General features: G+C 37.5%; 1 protein-coding gene across 10 annotated transcripts in view; it reads left to right on the forward strand.

The window, feature by feature from the left end:
* Pgant5 (polypeptide N-acetylgalactosaminyltransferase 5) overlaps positions 1–17,500 on the forward strand; it is a 665,995-nt gene that overhangs the window by 610,428 nt on the left and 38,067 nt on the right. For all 10 annotated transcript variants that reach the window (XR_010851672.1, XR_010851673.1, XM_067096459.1 and 7 more), the window contains one exon: positions 14,539–15,276. Coding sequence is in view for 8 of the 10 variants with exons in the window: in XM_067096459.1 (XP_066952560.1) it covers positions 15,016–15,276 (261 nt within the window). In the remaining 2 variants the exon portion in view is untranslated. The remainder of the gene's footprint in view (positions 1–14,538; positions 15,277–17,500) is intronic.

The following is a 17,500-nucleotide window of genomic DNA, read 5'->3' on the forward strand; positions in this document are numbered from 1 at the left end:
TTTTAACAAAAAGCTCTAAATCACATTTTTTGTACTCTGTAATTTTCTTGACCTGAAATAATCTTACAAGAGTTTTATTTATATAGTCTAACTCCTTCCTTTGTTTTTAAGTTGCATTGACCTAAGAAAACAACTTGGATAAACCCTTGAAGAAGCAAAAGCATAATATATAAAGTGGCTAAAAGCATTTGAATTAACAGTCGAAGGAGAACATAGAAATGGTAAATTCCAAGGCCAAGAGAGACAAGGTCTACCCAATTTGGCTGAGTCTCCTCCCACCTGGGTAACCACGTAGGCGATGACGTATCTTAGAGGTATACCTGCTCATTACGGCAATTCCCCTGCTGACGCAATAAGGAGGTAGACAAACCTCCGCCTACATGGGGGGTTTTTGGGGGGGAAGTGAACAGACCTTCTCTTTCTCTTGGCCTTGGTCAATTCCTTTTGAGAAGATGGCATTCCTTATATTATTCGACTGCTGTGCTTTCCAGCTCTCGTGAGGATTTGCACTGAATATCAGATTCTGAAGGCACTCTACTGCCTTCCTTTGCCGGTATTTCAGTTGCCAGCAATTGTGTCATTTCTGTTTTCAACCTACATCTTGTCTTATCTTCTGACCACTGATGGGAAGCTTGATTCTTAACTTTGAATTAAATGCATATGTATTTAACTTGGGTATGGGTACTTGGACGACAGAATCATTTTTTGCTTCAAAATTCAAGTAATGTTGGTACTATTAGGTGTAGGTAATTGTATGGAAGATTTCAAGACTCAAGTAGTGTTTTGAGGTCAAGACTGGGACTTACTTTGGCCTTCAAGACTCCGTTAGTGTTAATATTATTAGGTGTAGGTATGGGGAGATTACTTTTAGCTTCAAGACTCATTAGTAGGTGTAGGTAATTTATGTATTATTAAGTAGTGTTGTTGTAGGTAATTGTATGGAAGATTTACTTTGTTAGCTTCAAGACTCAAGTAGTGTTAATATTATTAGGTGTAGGTAATTTTTAGCTTCAAGACTCAAGTAGTGTTAGTATTATTAGTTGTAGGTAATTGTATGGAAGATTTACTTTTAGCTTCAAGACTCAAGCTATTAGGTGTAGGTAATTGTAGGGAAGATTTACTTTTAGCCTCAAGACTCGAGTAGTGTTAATGTTATTAGGTGTAGGTACTTGTATCACAGGTTTATTTTTGTTTTAGGACTTAACGGTAATAATATCCCTTACCAGTGTTTTAATCCCTGGAGCTTTCATAATTTCTCCTGATGTAACGGACAGTAAATGCCAGATTTAATAATTTCCCTAACATATATGTCTATACATTTCATCATAAGCTCAAATTTTTTCATATTGTTCACTCGAACCTGCATTTTGCTTTCGTTATATTTAAAGAATGCTTCAGTAGGGGTGGTGATTTTATTTGAAGTTTTCCTGAGCAGTTTATTGTTTTTCATGCTGAATAGACTGTTGTCATTATTATTACTAATTATTATTATTATTATTATTATTATTATTATTATTATTATTATTATTATTATTATTATTATAGGTGGTGATTTTGTCTGATGTTTTCCTTAGTGTATTGTTTCCATACAGGATAGACTATTATTATTATTATTATTATTATATTATATTATTATTATTATTATTGCTGTTGTTGATGTATGTATTCAAGTACACACACAAACACACACATACATACACACATACACACACTCACATACACGTTCCTTTAGTTCCAACGCTGAGGAAACAAGCAAATCGCCACACCATTAGTTCCCCTGTACAGCTTCTTACAGGGAGGAACCTAAGCCCCTTTTCTTATCAGCCTTCGTCAAAAATATTTGTGTATCTATTCAGGCCTTGAAGTATTATTGCAGGGACTCCTGAAAGCCCCCCTCCCCCTCCCCCCTTTTTCTCGGGGATGGGGGAAGGGGAAGGTGGTTGAGTGGGGAGGGAGTGGATGGAACCCTTTTATCTCACAGTTGGGTGAGGTTGGGGAGGGGGAGTTCCTTCACCATTGTGGTCCCCCTCCCCCCCTTTTTCTCGGGGATGGGGGAGGGGAAGGGTTTTGTGGAGGAGGGAATGGATGGATGGAACCCTTTTATCTCACAGGGGGGATTGGGAGGGGGCAGATGAGGTAGGGGAGTGAGAGTTCCTTCACCATTGTGATGGATTGTAATGATGGAGCCAAAAAGGGTATTATTCAGGAGGGAGGTGAGCGAGGAAAATGAAAGAGAAGGCGAGGCTGAGAGGGCGGATAATAGCGGAATTAGATCAGAAAGGAAACAACAAGAGAGAGAGAGAGAGAGAGAGAGAGAGAGAGAGAGTGTGTGAACAATGCAAATTGCTTTAGGGGAATGGTGCTCCATTTTTTCCATTTTTTTCTTAAATAGTTTGTGTCCTGTGATACAATTCGTTCATTTTCCCAAGACTTTGTGTGGATAATGTTCAAGGTGATAAAGTGATCAAGAGAGAGAGAGAGGTAATATAAATTGCTGTGGAGAATGTGCTTTATGACCAAAGAAATTATTCGTTAATTTTTTTCAAGACGTTCTGTGGGTAATAATGAAAGTATTCAGTATAATGAGGTGGTGATTTTCATTGTAGAATGAATATCAATATGAATTCCTCTTCAGGAAGAGTAGTAAGTTATCGTGTGATGATTTTCAATCAAGAATGCCCCATTTCATGAGGACTTTCTCTTGAAGTGTTTAGAAACCAGCAAGAGAATGTTGGCGGATCTTGGACCAACAACGCCCCGTAGGGGGTGAGTGCCGTCAGTGCACCTCATGCCGGGGTGCACTGTAGGCATTACTAAAGGTTCTTTGCGGCGTGCCTTCGGCCCCTAGCTGCAACCCCTTTCCTTCCCTTTACTGTACCTCTGTTCGTATTCTCTTTCTTCCATCTTACTTCCCACCCTCTCCTGACAATTGATTCATACAGCGAGGTTTTCCCCACCTGTTACGCCTTTCAAACCTTTCTACTCTCAATTTCCGTTTCACCACTAAATGACATCATAGGTCCCAGCGCTTGGTCTTTGGGCTAAATCCTATATTCCATCTAGACCAGCATAGAATCACGATTTGTCTCTAAAAGCCAGAGCAGAGCAGAGAGCCCTAAATTATTCGCAGCGGGAAGAAACAACGGAAATGCGAACAAAAGGGCGAAGATAAATGGCTGCTGAACTTTGATTTATGGTTCAGGAGATGAAAACCAGGCAGAAGTGGAAGGAATGCCAGAGTGGGTATCAAAAAAAAAGAAGTTGTTTTTACAGCTTGTTTTCATTTGTTTTGACGCCTTATACTGTATATATTGTTTTCGTTTCTGGATCAAAGTGATTTGTCCTTATTTTTAGTTTTCTGCAAAGAAAACTTTTGTGACGGCTTTGTCTGTCCGTCTGCACTTTTTCTGTCCGTCCCTCAGATCTTAAAACTACTGAGGCTAGAGGGCTGCAAATTGGCATGTTGATCATCCACCCTCCAGTCATCAAACATACCAAATTGCAGCCTTCTAGCCTCAGTAGTTTTGATTTTATTTAAGGTTAAAGTTAGCCGTAATCGTGCACCTGGCAGCTATATAGGACAGGCCACCACCGGGCCGTGTTTAAAGTTTCATGGGCCGCGGCTCACACAGCATTATACCGAGCCCACCGAAAGATAGATCTATTTTCGGTCGCCCTCTAGCCTCAGTAGTTCTTAAGATCTGAGGGCGGACAGAAAAAGTGTGGACAGAATAAAGTGCGGACGGACAGACAAAGCCGGCACAATGGTTTCCTTTTACAGAAAACTGAAAACACCGAGCGTTCAATCCCGGATACCTTAGAATTATGGCTTCTGTGACTGTTTGCCAAGATTTATCCTTTTGTTTTCCGAAAGTCCTCCGAGAGACGTTGCGATGCGCCGAGAGATTTTCCCTCGAGAATTTCCGTCTCGAAATATTTCAGCCGGCCAGACAGAATCGTCCTCAAGGTCACGAATAATTCATCAGAGAATATTGGGGAAAAAATATCTGACGTTTTTCCAAGGTTATGGTTTATTTTTAAACCTAGCTTATTTTTTTGAAGTTGCTGCGTTTCAAGTCATTTTTATGGTGCCCTTTTGAAGATTTTTTTTTCCGTGTAATTAACTAAGTTTCTATTTGTTTCATTCTACAAATGGAAGTTTTGTATGGGTAAAGTTCTATTTTTTCTTTATTTTCATCTTTTTCTTTTAGATAATGACTGAAGTTCCGTAGCGTTTTACATTTCAAGTCAAGGGTTTAGCAGTTTTATTTTTTTTAAATCCTGACATGGTTCCAGTCGTTGAACTTTTTATATTTATTGGGGATGTGGGTGTGCTGCGCGCGCGCGCTTAACATACATACGTACGCAAGAGTTCCTGCTCTTTAGATCGGTAATGAGATGATATCTCTTTCTAGTTTTCTGAGAAGAAAACTAATTGTGCTGGCTTCGTCTGTCCGTCCGCACTTTTGTCCGCCCTCAGATCTTAAAAACTACTGAGGCTAGAGGGCTGAAAATTGGTATGTTGATCATCCACCCTCCAATCAACAAGCATACCAAATTGCAGCCCTCTAGCATCATTGGTTTTTATTTTTATTTAAGGTTAAAGTTAGCCATAATCATGCGTCTGGCAACGATATAGGACCGGCAACCACCGGCCCGTGGTTGAAGTTTCATGGGCGGCGGCTCATACAGCATTATACCGAGACTACCGAAAGATAAATCTACCTTTCGGAGTCTACTTTCGGTGGCCTTGATTATACGCTGTACAGAAAACTCGATTGCGCCGAAGAAATTTTTTTTTTTTTTCTTGTTTGGTAATGAATATCACAGGAGCTTATTCAGAAAGCCTGTTATTTTATTTAACGTTTGTTATGGGAATGGACTAAATCCGATTTTCTTCCTCAGTTAATTAAAACTTAAATTCCTCTGCTCATTTCTCACTCTCACCCAAGACGAATTGTGAGATGGTTGATCGTTTTGTCCATCATTGATTGATGAGTGTCTAGCTTTCAAAATGGTTTACAGGGTGTTCACAATAACGAAGTCTCTCTCTCTCTCTCTCTCTCTCTCTCTCTCTCTCTCTCTTTCTCAGTTGGAGAGCTTCATTTCAACTAATAAAATAAAAAAGGATAGTTTAACAAATGCATAATACTGGTTTATTAACTTTAACAGATTTTATATATTCGCGTAGGCTTTCCTCTCTCTCTCTCTCTCTAGGCTCTTCTCTCTCTCTCTCTCTCTCTCTCTCTCTCTCTCTCTCTCTCTCAAGGGTCGATTAAAACGTCACCCATTTTTCCCCCCATTTCAAATCCGGCGACATGTGAAGAGCCATTTTGATAAAATGACTTATCAAGTTTTTGTATGAGAATGGAGTTTACGCAAGAGGTCGAAGCTTCGCTTTTATACGCTGCGCATTTTCATTTTTATATTTTTGGTGGAATTTTATTTTCGCGATCAAAGTGACCCGTTTTGGACGGACAAGTAAAAAAAAAGTGAGTAGATGGAATATTGCGTTCGGCGATTTTGAACGTTATTGTTATTATATAAATTCTAAAAAGGTGGAGAGGTTTTATTTGGAAATTGTTCCAGTGAAATTCTTTTTGGATGGGGTATATATATATATATATATATATATATATATATATATATATATATATAAATATATATATATATATATATATATATATATATATATATATATATATATATATATATATTATATAATGTATGTATATTTATATATATGTGTATATATATATATATATATTTATAATATTATATATATATATATATATATATATATATACATATATTATATAATGTATGTATATATGTATGTGTGTATAAACAGATTTTTAATATTATTTGTTATATATATATATATATATATATATATATATATATATATATATATATATATATATGTACTGTGTGTGTATATATATATATACCCAATTAAATACTTCTGTATTTATATATTTGTTTATCTGCTTATATTTTATCTCTCTCTCTCTCTCTCTCTCTCTCTCTCTCTCTCTCTCTCTCTCTCTCTCATAGATATATATACATAATATATATACATACATGCATACATACACACATACGTATATGATATGTATAGATAAAATGATTTGTGGGGTATGTACACATATCTTACTCACACGGGTTGTCCAATCCCTTGCGAACAAGCTTATGATCATGGACCTGTCGTGAAGCTGTGGCTTGCTGACGAGTCTTCAGAGAGAGAGAGAGAGAGAGAGAGAGAGAGAGAGAGAGAGAGAGCAGATACAATCAGGTTTACGACAGTGGCATTGCTGCTGGCTAATGGGGGTAGGCTTCATTCTGGGAGCATTAGATCGTATATATGGTAATCCTTGTTCTCGAGAACTGAGATGGTGTAGCATTGTCTTCCATTGACTTGTGGTGGACTTGCATTACTCGCAGGGTGCACTGTAGGCATTACTAAAGGTTCTTTGCTTTACTGTACCTCCATTCGTATTATCTTTCTTCCATCTTGCCATCCACCCTCTTCTGACTATTGATTCATAGTGCAACTGCTTTGAGGTTTTCCTTCTGTTACACCTTTCAAACCTACCTACCTCTCAATTTCCTTTCCAGCGCTGAATGACCTCGTAGGTCCCAGTGCTTGGCCTTTGGCCAGACTCTATATTGTTTGAAAAGTAATGAGATACAAGAAAATTGTCTATTTATTTCTATCTTTATTTTTTAACAATTTTCTTATATTTTTATCTAATTATTTATAATTAATCTATTTTTTTCTAATAACTGATCTCCACAAGTAAATAGTCTGTTTTTATTCACTTTTAGAAAAATAGTATTTATTTGAATAATTTACTTATATTTTTTCTATTTATTTATTAATTAGTTGATTTTTTGTAGTTTTCTGCGCAAGAAAACTATTGTGCCGTCTTTGTCCGTCCGTCCGTACTTTATTCTGTCCGCACTTTTTTCTGTCCGCCCCCAGATCTTAAAAACTACTGAGGCTAGAGGGCTGCAAACTGGTATGTTGATCATCCACCTTCCAGTCATCAAACTTACCAAATTACAGCCCGCTAGCCTCAGTAGTTTTGATTTTATTTAAGGTTAAATTTAGCCATAATCGTGCTTCTGGCAACGATTTAGGCCAGGCCACAATTAGGCCTTGTTTAAAGTTTCGTGGGCCACAGCTCATACAGCATTATACCGAGACCACCGAAAAATAGATCTATTTTCGGTGGCCTCGATTATGCGCTGTAGCGGCTGTACAGAAAACTCGATTGCCTGAATTTCAAGTCGATGGCCCCTATTGTAGTATGGAAAGGTGGAAGACTTAAAGGCGATAGACCCTATTGGAAATCGGCAAAAAAATTTTTTTTTTTACTTGTTTCAGCGGACAGGTAAACCTTGACCTGACATTTGCACCTGTAGAGAGTTATTGCCTGAATTTCTTGTGAATGTTACAAATGTGTGGAGAGCTTGAAATTTGTATCTGTAACGAGTTCGTGGAATACCTGAAATACAGTATTCATGTACCCAAACAGGTATATGACAGACTTTTAAATTTTTCATGTTGTCAATACGTAGAATATTTTAAAATATGTATTCATGTTACAAATACATGGAATACTCGAAATCTGTATTTGTTACAAAGACATAAATACCTGAATTTTGTATTTGTAATGGAATGCTAAAAATTTGTATTCATGTTACAATAATATGGAATACTTTAAATTTGTATTTGTTAAAAATATATGGAGTACTTGAAGTCTATTTTTTTACGAATTCGTGAAATTTTTGACATTTGTTTTCCTGTCACAAATACATTGAATACTTGAAATTTGTATTCTTGTTACAAATACATGGAATACTTGAATATGTATCCACGTTACAAATACATGGAATACATGAAATTTGTATTCATTTTACAAATACGTGAAATATTTGAAATATTGTATTCATGTTATAGATACATCGAATATTCGAAATATTCATTCATATTAGAAACCTATGAAATACTTGAAATCTGTATTCACATTATAAATACATGAAATACTTTAATTTTGTATCCAAATTATAGTTATGTATGTAATATTTGAAATTTGTATTCATGTTACAAATATATGGAACAATTGAAATACAGGTTTCATTGTATGAATCTATTAAACGCACAAATACAGCATTAATACAGTATTCAGTATATGAATCTGTTAAACGCAGACATTGTGCTTTTGATTATGCAGTCGAAATATTTTAATTAAAACGAAGAGGTCAAGTGTTCAAATATTTAAATATAAAGAGCTGGGCCGAGTAGGTTAATAAGTTCAATTAGTCTAGGTCGAGCGTGTAGATGGTCTCCAGTGAATTAATTCTAAAGCCACTTGTTTTTGATATATATACATATATGTATATAAGTCACGCTGAGTTGGAGGTGGTGGTGATGGTGATTTTGATAATGATTATGATGATGATGATGGTGATATTGTGTTAATAATTACGTAGTATACGCTTTATCTTTTAATTTACTCTTGATGCGAGTTGGTTCTATTTTTGTTATATCGTAGATTGCTCCAAAAGTTCAAATTTTGTTGCGATCGTCGATTGTTCAAAAAGTTCAGTTTTTGGTACAATCGTGGATTGTTCAAAAAGTTCAGTTTTTGTACAATCGTAGATTGTTAAAAAAGGTCAATTTTTGTTACAATCGTAAATTCCTCAAAAGTTCAATTTTTGTTACAGTCGAAGGTTGTTAAAAATTCAGTCGTCTGTTACAATCGTAGATTGTTAAAAAGATAAAATTTTGTCACAATCGTAGTGTTGAAAAGTTCCATTTGTTAGAATCTTAGATTGCTGAAGAACGGGACGTAACGTCTCGAGAAGGAACATTAAACGTGAAAGTGAAGTTATAGGCTGTTGTTGTGGACATTAAGCTACTGAATTTCAGCCACTGAATAATTATTTGCTTAATTTCAAGCCATTGAACAATTATTTGCTTAATTTCAAGCTACTGAATAATCATTTGCTTCATTTCAAGCTACTAAAATTTGCTTAATTTCAAGCTACTGGATAATTATTTGCTTTATTTCAAGCCAGTGAATAATTATTTGCTTGATTTTAAGCTACTGAATAATTATTTGCTTAATTTCAAGCTACTGAATAATTAGTTGCTTAATTTCAAGCTACTGAATATTTATTTGCTTGATTTCAAGCTACTAAAATTTGCTTAATTTCAGGCTACTGAATAATTATTTGCTTGATTTCAAGCTACTAAAATTTGCTTAATTTCAAGTTATTGAACAATTATTTGCTTAATTTCAAGCTACTGAATAACCATCTGCTTAATTTCAAGCCATTGAATAATTATTTGCTTAATTTCCAGCTATTGAATAATTATTTTAATTTCAAGCTACCGAATAATTATTTTAATTTCAAGCTACCGAATAATTATTTGCTTAATTTCAAGCTACTGAACAACCATTTGCATTATTCTATAGACGAATTTTATAGACGTATCTTGTTCTCTATATATCATAGTTCATGAATTATTTTCTCTTAATTTCTGCTACCCGGCACGAAGAAGCACTTTTCTGGCTTGTAATAATACAATGTGGGATTCATTTAATTTCCAGGAAAACGGATTGATATGGCAGTGCATTTATATATATCCTATTCCCAGCGCGTCTTTATAAATTTATAAATAACCCCGAAATTCTCTGAAAACTTATTTGTTCAGTACCTCTCTTCTCTCTCTCTCTCTCTCTCTCTCTCTCTCTCTCTCTCTCTCTCTCTCTCCATTTGTGCAGCCTTCAATCCTATGAAAATATATCTATTCAGTACAGACTCTCTCTCTCTCTCTCTCTCTCTCTCTCTCTCTCTCTCTCTCTCTCTCTCTCTCTCTCTCTCTCTCTCTCTCTCTGTTAATATTAACCTAAATTATATGAAAATATATCTGTCCAATTGAATGTCTCCTCCTCTCTCTCTCTCTCTCTCTCTCTCTCTCTCTCTCTCTCTCTCTCTCTCTCTCTCTCTTCTCTTCTTCTTCTTCTTCTTCTTCTTCTTTCAAGGTGATAGACTCAGAATGAAACATGGGAGGGATATATATATATATATATATATATATATATATATATATATATATATATATATATATATATATATATATATATATGCATGCAGTTGGCGCTATTTCTGGATGGCATACTGTAGGGGTGGTTGGTTGGTGGGGATTGGGAGTAGGGGAAGGGGGGAGGTGGAGGAAGGGAAGGGGATGGAGATGGGTAGAGAATGAGTAGCAGGTGTACCAATCCCCAGGCAATGTGGTTACGAGCTTGTTTAAGAAGCATCAGGTGTTGCAGATGGCCCGAGAGCGGCCGGACAGGTAGTAGATATTGGAGACCGATATTCCAGATAAAACTCTCACCTGGGACATCTCACTTCTTCCCCCTCCTCTCCTTCCCTTCCCTTATCACCATCCAAGGGGGAAGGGAAGAGGGGAAAGACCTGTTTCCCACATTTCCCTCTCTTCATTCGGGCAAAAAAATCCCCTCTCCCTCCCCACCCCCTCCCCTCCCCCCTCCCCTCCTCCCCTCCCCTTCCCCTCCCCTCCCTCCCCTCCCCCTCCCCTCCCCTCCCTCCCCTCCCCTCCCCTCCCTCCTCCCCCTCTCCCTCCCTCTTCCCTTCCCCTCTCTTATCACCATCCAAAGGGGAAGGGAAGGGGTGTTGGGGGGGGGAGACCAGCTTCCACGTTTCCCTCTCTTCATTCAGGCAAAAAAAAAAATAGATATTAGATAAGTATATTGTTTTAGACAGTATTTTGTTTTCCCGTTTTTTTTTTCTTGTATTTTCTTGTATTATTACGTATTGTCGTGTATTGCTGTATCGCTGTTCTGCAACGCGTTTGGTTCAACATCATCATTTTGTACTTGTACACGTATTTGCGCTCCGTGTAAATTGATGAAAAGGTCACGTTATGACATTTACCAAGTAAAATATTCACCGTGTGACGGACTGTTTTCTAATAGTCTCATACAAAGTGTATTTCTGCAGAGAAAATGCTTTAGCATTTTTTGTAGAGAATATTCTTTAGTAGATTTTTGTGGCCACTTCCATTAACACGGACAAAAAATATAGGAATTTGCTGTCATCAGTTTACGAGAAAAATGACTTTTTAGTTTTCTGTTAGAGAAAACTATTGTGCCGGCTTTGTCTGTCCGTCCGCACTTTGTTCTGTCCGCACTTTTTCTGTCCGCCCTCGGATCTTAAAAACTACTGAGGCTAGAGGGCTGCAATTTGATATGTTGATCATCCACCCTCCAATCATCAAACATAGCAGATTGCAGCCCTCTAGCCTCAGTAGTTTTTATTGTGTTTAAGGTTAAAGTCAGCCATGATCGTCCTTCTGGCAACGATATAGGATAGGCCACCACCGTGCCGTGGTTAAAGTTTCATGGGCCGCGGCCCATACAGCATTATATCGAGACCATCGAAAGATAGATCTATTTTCGGTGGCCTTGATTATGTGGTGCAGCGGCTGTACAGAAAACTCGATTGCGCCGAAGAAACTTCGGCGCATTTTTTACTTGTTAATTCCCAGTAGAACTACAGATTATTTTGCAGTTGTGCTATCCTGTATAAGATATATATATATTATATATATATATATATATATATATATATATATATATATATATATATATATATATATATATATATATATGTGTGTATATATATATATAATTATTTATATTATGTAATGTATATATATTATATATATATATATATATATATATATATATATATATATATATATATATATATATATATATATATATATATATATATATATATTTATGATTGTTTTATGAATAATCGTAGAACAAAGTCACTGATCATTACGCTACAGAAATGAGAAGTCCTGTTATGGAGACGTAATACGTTCCGGTAGTATAATTATTATTATAACCTTTGTAGCTACTATTGATTTTAAATTTCCATAATAATTGTATGATTATATCCTTAATTATCTTACCATATAATCCGACTTAATATTATCGTAGGGGAAGTGTCAAGAGGTCGACACTGAATATTATTTATGAATGAGTGAAGGGACGTTATTCAGAGAGAGAGAGAGAGAGAGAGAGAGAGAGAGAGAGAGATTGTTCAGAGTGCTACACACACACACAGAGTGAAAGAGAGAGTTGTTCAGAGCGCCACTAAAAGAGAGAGAGAGAGAGAGACTTGTTCAGAGCGCCACTAAGAGAGAGAGAGAGATAGAGAGAGAGACTTGTTCAGAGCGCCACTAAGAGAGAGAGAGATAGATAGAGAGATAGAGAGAGACTTGTTCAGAGCGCCACTAAGAGAGAGAGAGAGAGAGAGAGAGAGAGAGAGAGAGAGAGAGAGAGACTTGTTCAGAGCGCCACTAAGAGAGAGAGAGAGATAGATAGAGAGAGACTTGTTCAGAGCGCCACTAAGAGAGAGAGAGAGATAGAGAGAGAGACCTGTTCAGAGCGCCACTAGAGAGAGAGAGAGAGAGAGAGAGAGAGAGAGAGAGAGACTTGTTCAGAGCGCCACTAAGAGAGAGAGAGAGAGAGAGACCTGTTCAGAGCGCCACTAGAGAGAGATAGAGAGAGACTTGTTCAGAGCGCCACTAAGAGAGAGAGAGAGAGAGAGAGAGAGAGAGAGAGAGAGACTTGTTCATAGCGCCACTAAGAGAGAGAGAGAGAGAGATAGAGAGAGAGACTTGTTCAGAGCGCCACTAAGAGAGAGAGAGAGAGAGAGAGAGAGAGACTTGTTCATAGCGCCACTAAAAGAGAGAGAGAGAGAGAGAGAATCTTGTTCAGAGAGCTACAGAGAGAGAGGCAGACACTGACAGACAGAGACAGAGAGAACCTTGTTCGGAGGGCCACTCGAGAGAAAAAGAAGAAGAAAGAGAGAGAGAGAGAGAGAGAGAGAATATGAATTCCGCCATAACTTTTAATTAAAAAAGTGGATCTTCATGTGATTTTTTTTTTCTTTCGTCAGCGACTAGAAAATATGCTTATAAACTTTTAATGAGAAACGGCGGCAGATTTTTTTTTTCAGATTTTTTTATTTGCATGCACTTTGAGGGGTAGTTTTTTTTAGGGGGAAAACTTCCCCCCCCCCACAAAAAAAAATATTAACTTTGGGTAAACTGGTTTTGTTTAGACGTTGTCAACTTCTTTGTTCATGAAAATGGACGCATGTCTTTGTGGCCAGATTAATTATATAACTTTTTTTAATTCGTTTCGGAGATGACAATAATAATTAGTCTTGCTGGCGATTTTTTAATTATTGAATTAGGATTATTTTTCATCAGTTATCTAAAGCCTGACATTATTGCAACATTATGCCAAGGCTTTGATTCAGTCTCTGTATCGAACCGTTCAATCTTCACAGGGTAGTTGCTGATGCAGTTTGGGCAAATTGGTCCCTAAGGGTGGGTCCATCCCCCCCTCTCCCCTTTACTAAAGGGCGTTTGCAGCGTCCCTTCGCCCCCCCCCTTTCGTTCCTTTTACTGCAGTTCCGTTCGTATTCTCTTTCTTCCATCTTACTTTCCTCAATCCTCTCCTAACAGTTGTTTCATAGTGCAGCTGCGAGGTTTGACTCCTGTTACACCTTTCAAACCTTTTTACTCTGTTTCCCTATCTGTGCTGAAGGACCTCATAGGTCCCAGTGCTTGGCCTTTGGCCAAAATTTTACATTCCATTCCCTTTTTAATCTGGGTAGCACCTCTGATAACGTCCTGGTCTAGAGTTTCTCGGTAGCATTGTCACCCAGAGGAACATTGTCTGTTTTTATTCAGCAAAACTAATGTCTATATCTGATATTATTATTATTATTATTATTATTATTATTATTATTATTATTATTATTATTATTATTATTATTATTATTCAAAAGATGAACCATGTTCATGTGGAAGAACCCCACCAAAGGGGCCATTGACTTGAAATTCAAGCTTCCAAAGAATATTATGGTGTTCATTAAGAAGTAAGAGAAAGGAAAGGGAAATACAGAAATACAAAAGTTGTGTGTGTGTGTGTGTGTGTGTTTGGTATGATCCATGCCTATTCTGTCTCTGTGAGATAATTGGTCCCAGGTGTTTCAACCTGTAAGAAAAAAGACCAGTCAGGACCCCGACCAGAGGACAGGTCCAGTATTGTGTGTGTACATATTATTATTATTATTGTTATTATTATTGTATTATTATTATTATTATTATTATTATTATTATTCAGAAGATAAACCCCTATTCATATGGAACAAGCCACAGGGGTCATCGACTTGGACTTCAAGCTTGCAAAGAGTACAGTGTTCATTTGAAGAAGGTTACAGAATATAACAGGAGATACAGAAAAAAAGGATCAGTTATTAGAAAATAAAAGAAAATGGGTAAATTAATAAATTAATAAGTAGATAAAAATATGACCTATTTATTATATTGACTAATATAGTCAGTAAGACTAACGTGTAAGGTTAGATTTCACCTATACTAAATCTTTCTCTTTCTGTTTTTCTTTACAGGTCAGAAGACTCGAGTATAATGTTGGATTCGCGCAAACACTGCTAATTATGGAAACGCTATAGCCCCCTACATTCATCCCTCTGCCTTTTCCCCTCTCAGTCACCTCCCTTCCATCCTTCGTAGTTCATTAACCACTGCTGTTTCATCCCGTTTATTCCCCGTTTATCCCTCTTCCTCCCTTTTCCATTTTTTTTTTTTTGTTTTTAATCTCCTAGAGATCTGGTAGAAGGACTGGCCTGTTCTGTAGAATTACTCAAGTCTTCTACTAAATACCCCTTAGGATTTCTTGGTCTCCCCTTCCTATCCTGTGATAACCCTTGGAAGATTCCTACGAAACCTCTTACTAGACACCCCTAGGATCCTTTGGTCTCCCATTCCTGCCCTGTGATACCAACCTGAAGAGTCCTACAAGTTTACCCTGACCCAAATCCTCCACGACCACCATTTTGGAACACAACTGACCACAAGCCACCAAGATGTTCCGATCATCGCGCCTACGGGTCCACACCTGCAAGATCGTGCTGGTGACCTCTCTCGTCTGGTTCGTGATGGACGTGGGCGTCATCATGTACTACAGCGACTGCGCCACCGGCTCCGGCTGGGGTTGCGGGCCGAAGAGCGAAGGCGCCTCGGACCGGGAGAGCCGAGCCGAACACCACCGGACCAATCGCGGACGCGGCATCCGGAATCACCATTCCGGAGGAGGCGACAGCAACAACAACGACGTCGACCTGTCGGTGAGTGAGGATGACCTTGACCTATTTTTTTTTAATATTGCTGAGTGTGCTTTTTCTCATGATTTGAATGATGACCTTCTGTGACCTTTTTTTGTTGCCATTGAGATAGAGATATTACAGTATACACTATATATATATAAATATTACAATATACACTATATATATATATAAATATTACAATATACTATATATATATACATATATATATGTATATATTATACATATATATATATATATATATATATATATATATATATATATATATATATATATATATATATATATATATATATATATATATATATATATATATATATATATATATATATATATATATATTTATATGCATGTATATATATACATTCTTGTATATATATACACATACATATATACATATATCCGTCCAGTTTTCGTTAAGTCTTTTGGAAGAGGGTAAGCAAGTCCTCATCAATATAGGTTATGTAATAGCTAATGAATTTTTTTTATAGGTAATGTTCAACCCAGTTTAATAAGTAATTATAGAAGGCCCATCAGAGGAAAAGTTAGCACCATGAGAGAGAGAGAGAGAGAGAGAGAGAGAGAGAGAGAGAGAGAGAGATTCACTTGTTAAGAACGAAAATTAAATCCGATTAATTGGTTATCAATGATTTTTCTTTTCCTTCTCTCTCTTGGACTTCAAATTTCAAACTAATTAATTTCTCTCAGACTGAGGAGAATGCTCTCTCTCTCTCTCTCTCTCTCTCTCTCTCTCTCTCTCTCTCTCTCTCTCTCTCTCTCTCTCTCTCTCTCTCTCTATAAAAAATGGTACTCAGATTGATTAACAATGATTGGTTTTCTGACAAAAAGGGATAAATTCTTGATTACTGATGATATTTTTCAATTTTAGATTCTGCTAAAATCATCACTTTTGTTTAGTGTTCTGAGACCTTAATATAATGTGCTTTTATTTATACAGTAATTTGAGTAATATTTAACACATGTTAAGCGAATGTTACGCCAACCCACGTCACAGGGAACCCACGTCACAGGGAACCCAGTGTCTCAGGGAACCCAATGTCTCAGGGAACCCAATGTCCTCAGGGAACCCAGTGTCACAGGGGAACCCAATGTCACAGTGGAACCCAATGTCACAGGCATCCCAACTCAGTCATCCCAACTGTCACAGAAAACCCAGTGTCACAGGAAACCCAATGACATAATAAACCCAATGTTACAGGGAACTCAATGTTAAAGTGGAACCCAATGTAACAAGGGAATCTATTGTCACAGGAAACCCAAATATTACAATAAACCATATGTCACAGGGAACCTAATGTTGCAGAGAACACAAAAAAGTACTGTCACAGTGACCCCAGATATTCACAGGGACCTCAAATATTCACAGAGAACCCCAAATATCATAGGAAACCTAAAAACGTACTGTCACGGGGAACCCAAAAACCTGCTGTCACAAGGACCCCAAATATTCCCAGGGACCTCCAAATATTCACAGGTAACCCAAAAACCTACTGTCACAGGAACCCCAAATATTCACAGGGACCCCAAATATTCTTAGGGACCTCAAATTTTCACAGAGAACCCAAATATCACAAGGAACCCAAAAACCTAGTGTCACAGGAACCCAAAAACCTACAGTCACAGGGACCTCAAATATTCACAGGGAACCCAAAAACCTACTGTCACGGGAACCCCAAATATTCACAGGGACCTCAAATATTCACAGGGACCCCAAATATTCACAGGGACCTCAAATATTCACAGGGACCCCAAATATTCACAGAGAACCCAAATATCACAGGGAACCCAAAAACCTACTGCCACGGGGACCCCAAATATTCACAGAGAACCCAAATATCACAGGGAACCCAAAAACCTACTGCCACAGGGAACCCAGTGTCACAGTGAACCCAGTACAGCGTTCCACCCAAATGTTACAAATGCTCCCTGATCCCCTTCTGGGCGCGGAATGGATTCACTGTAGTGCTCAGGGGATCAAAATGCAAATATGCCATATTTGTATTTGAAAGTTTGTAGCTTCAGAGTTGGGAAGGGGAGGGGAGGGGGAGAGGAGCTGAAGTTTATCTTTGGGAAGTACAGCTGCTGTCAGTTGGCACATTAGCAAGCGCCACTTTTGAGGTTTGTCGCGATTTGGCCGACTGCGTTTGCTCGTTTGTTTGTGCTTGTTGATTTCAGACTTGTTTTACACTTGTTTTTAGACACCTGC

The sequence above is a fragment of the Macrobrachium rosenbergii genome, chromosome 53 (assembly GCF_040412425.1).
Source record: "Macrobrachium rosenbergii isolate ZJJX-2024 chromosome 53, ASM4041242v1, whole genome shotgun sequence".
NCBI lineage: Eukaryota > Metazoa > Arthropoda > Malacostraca > Decapoda > Palaemonidae > Macrobrachium > Macrobrachium rosenbergii.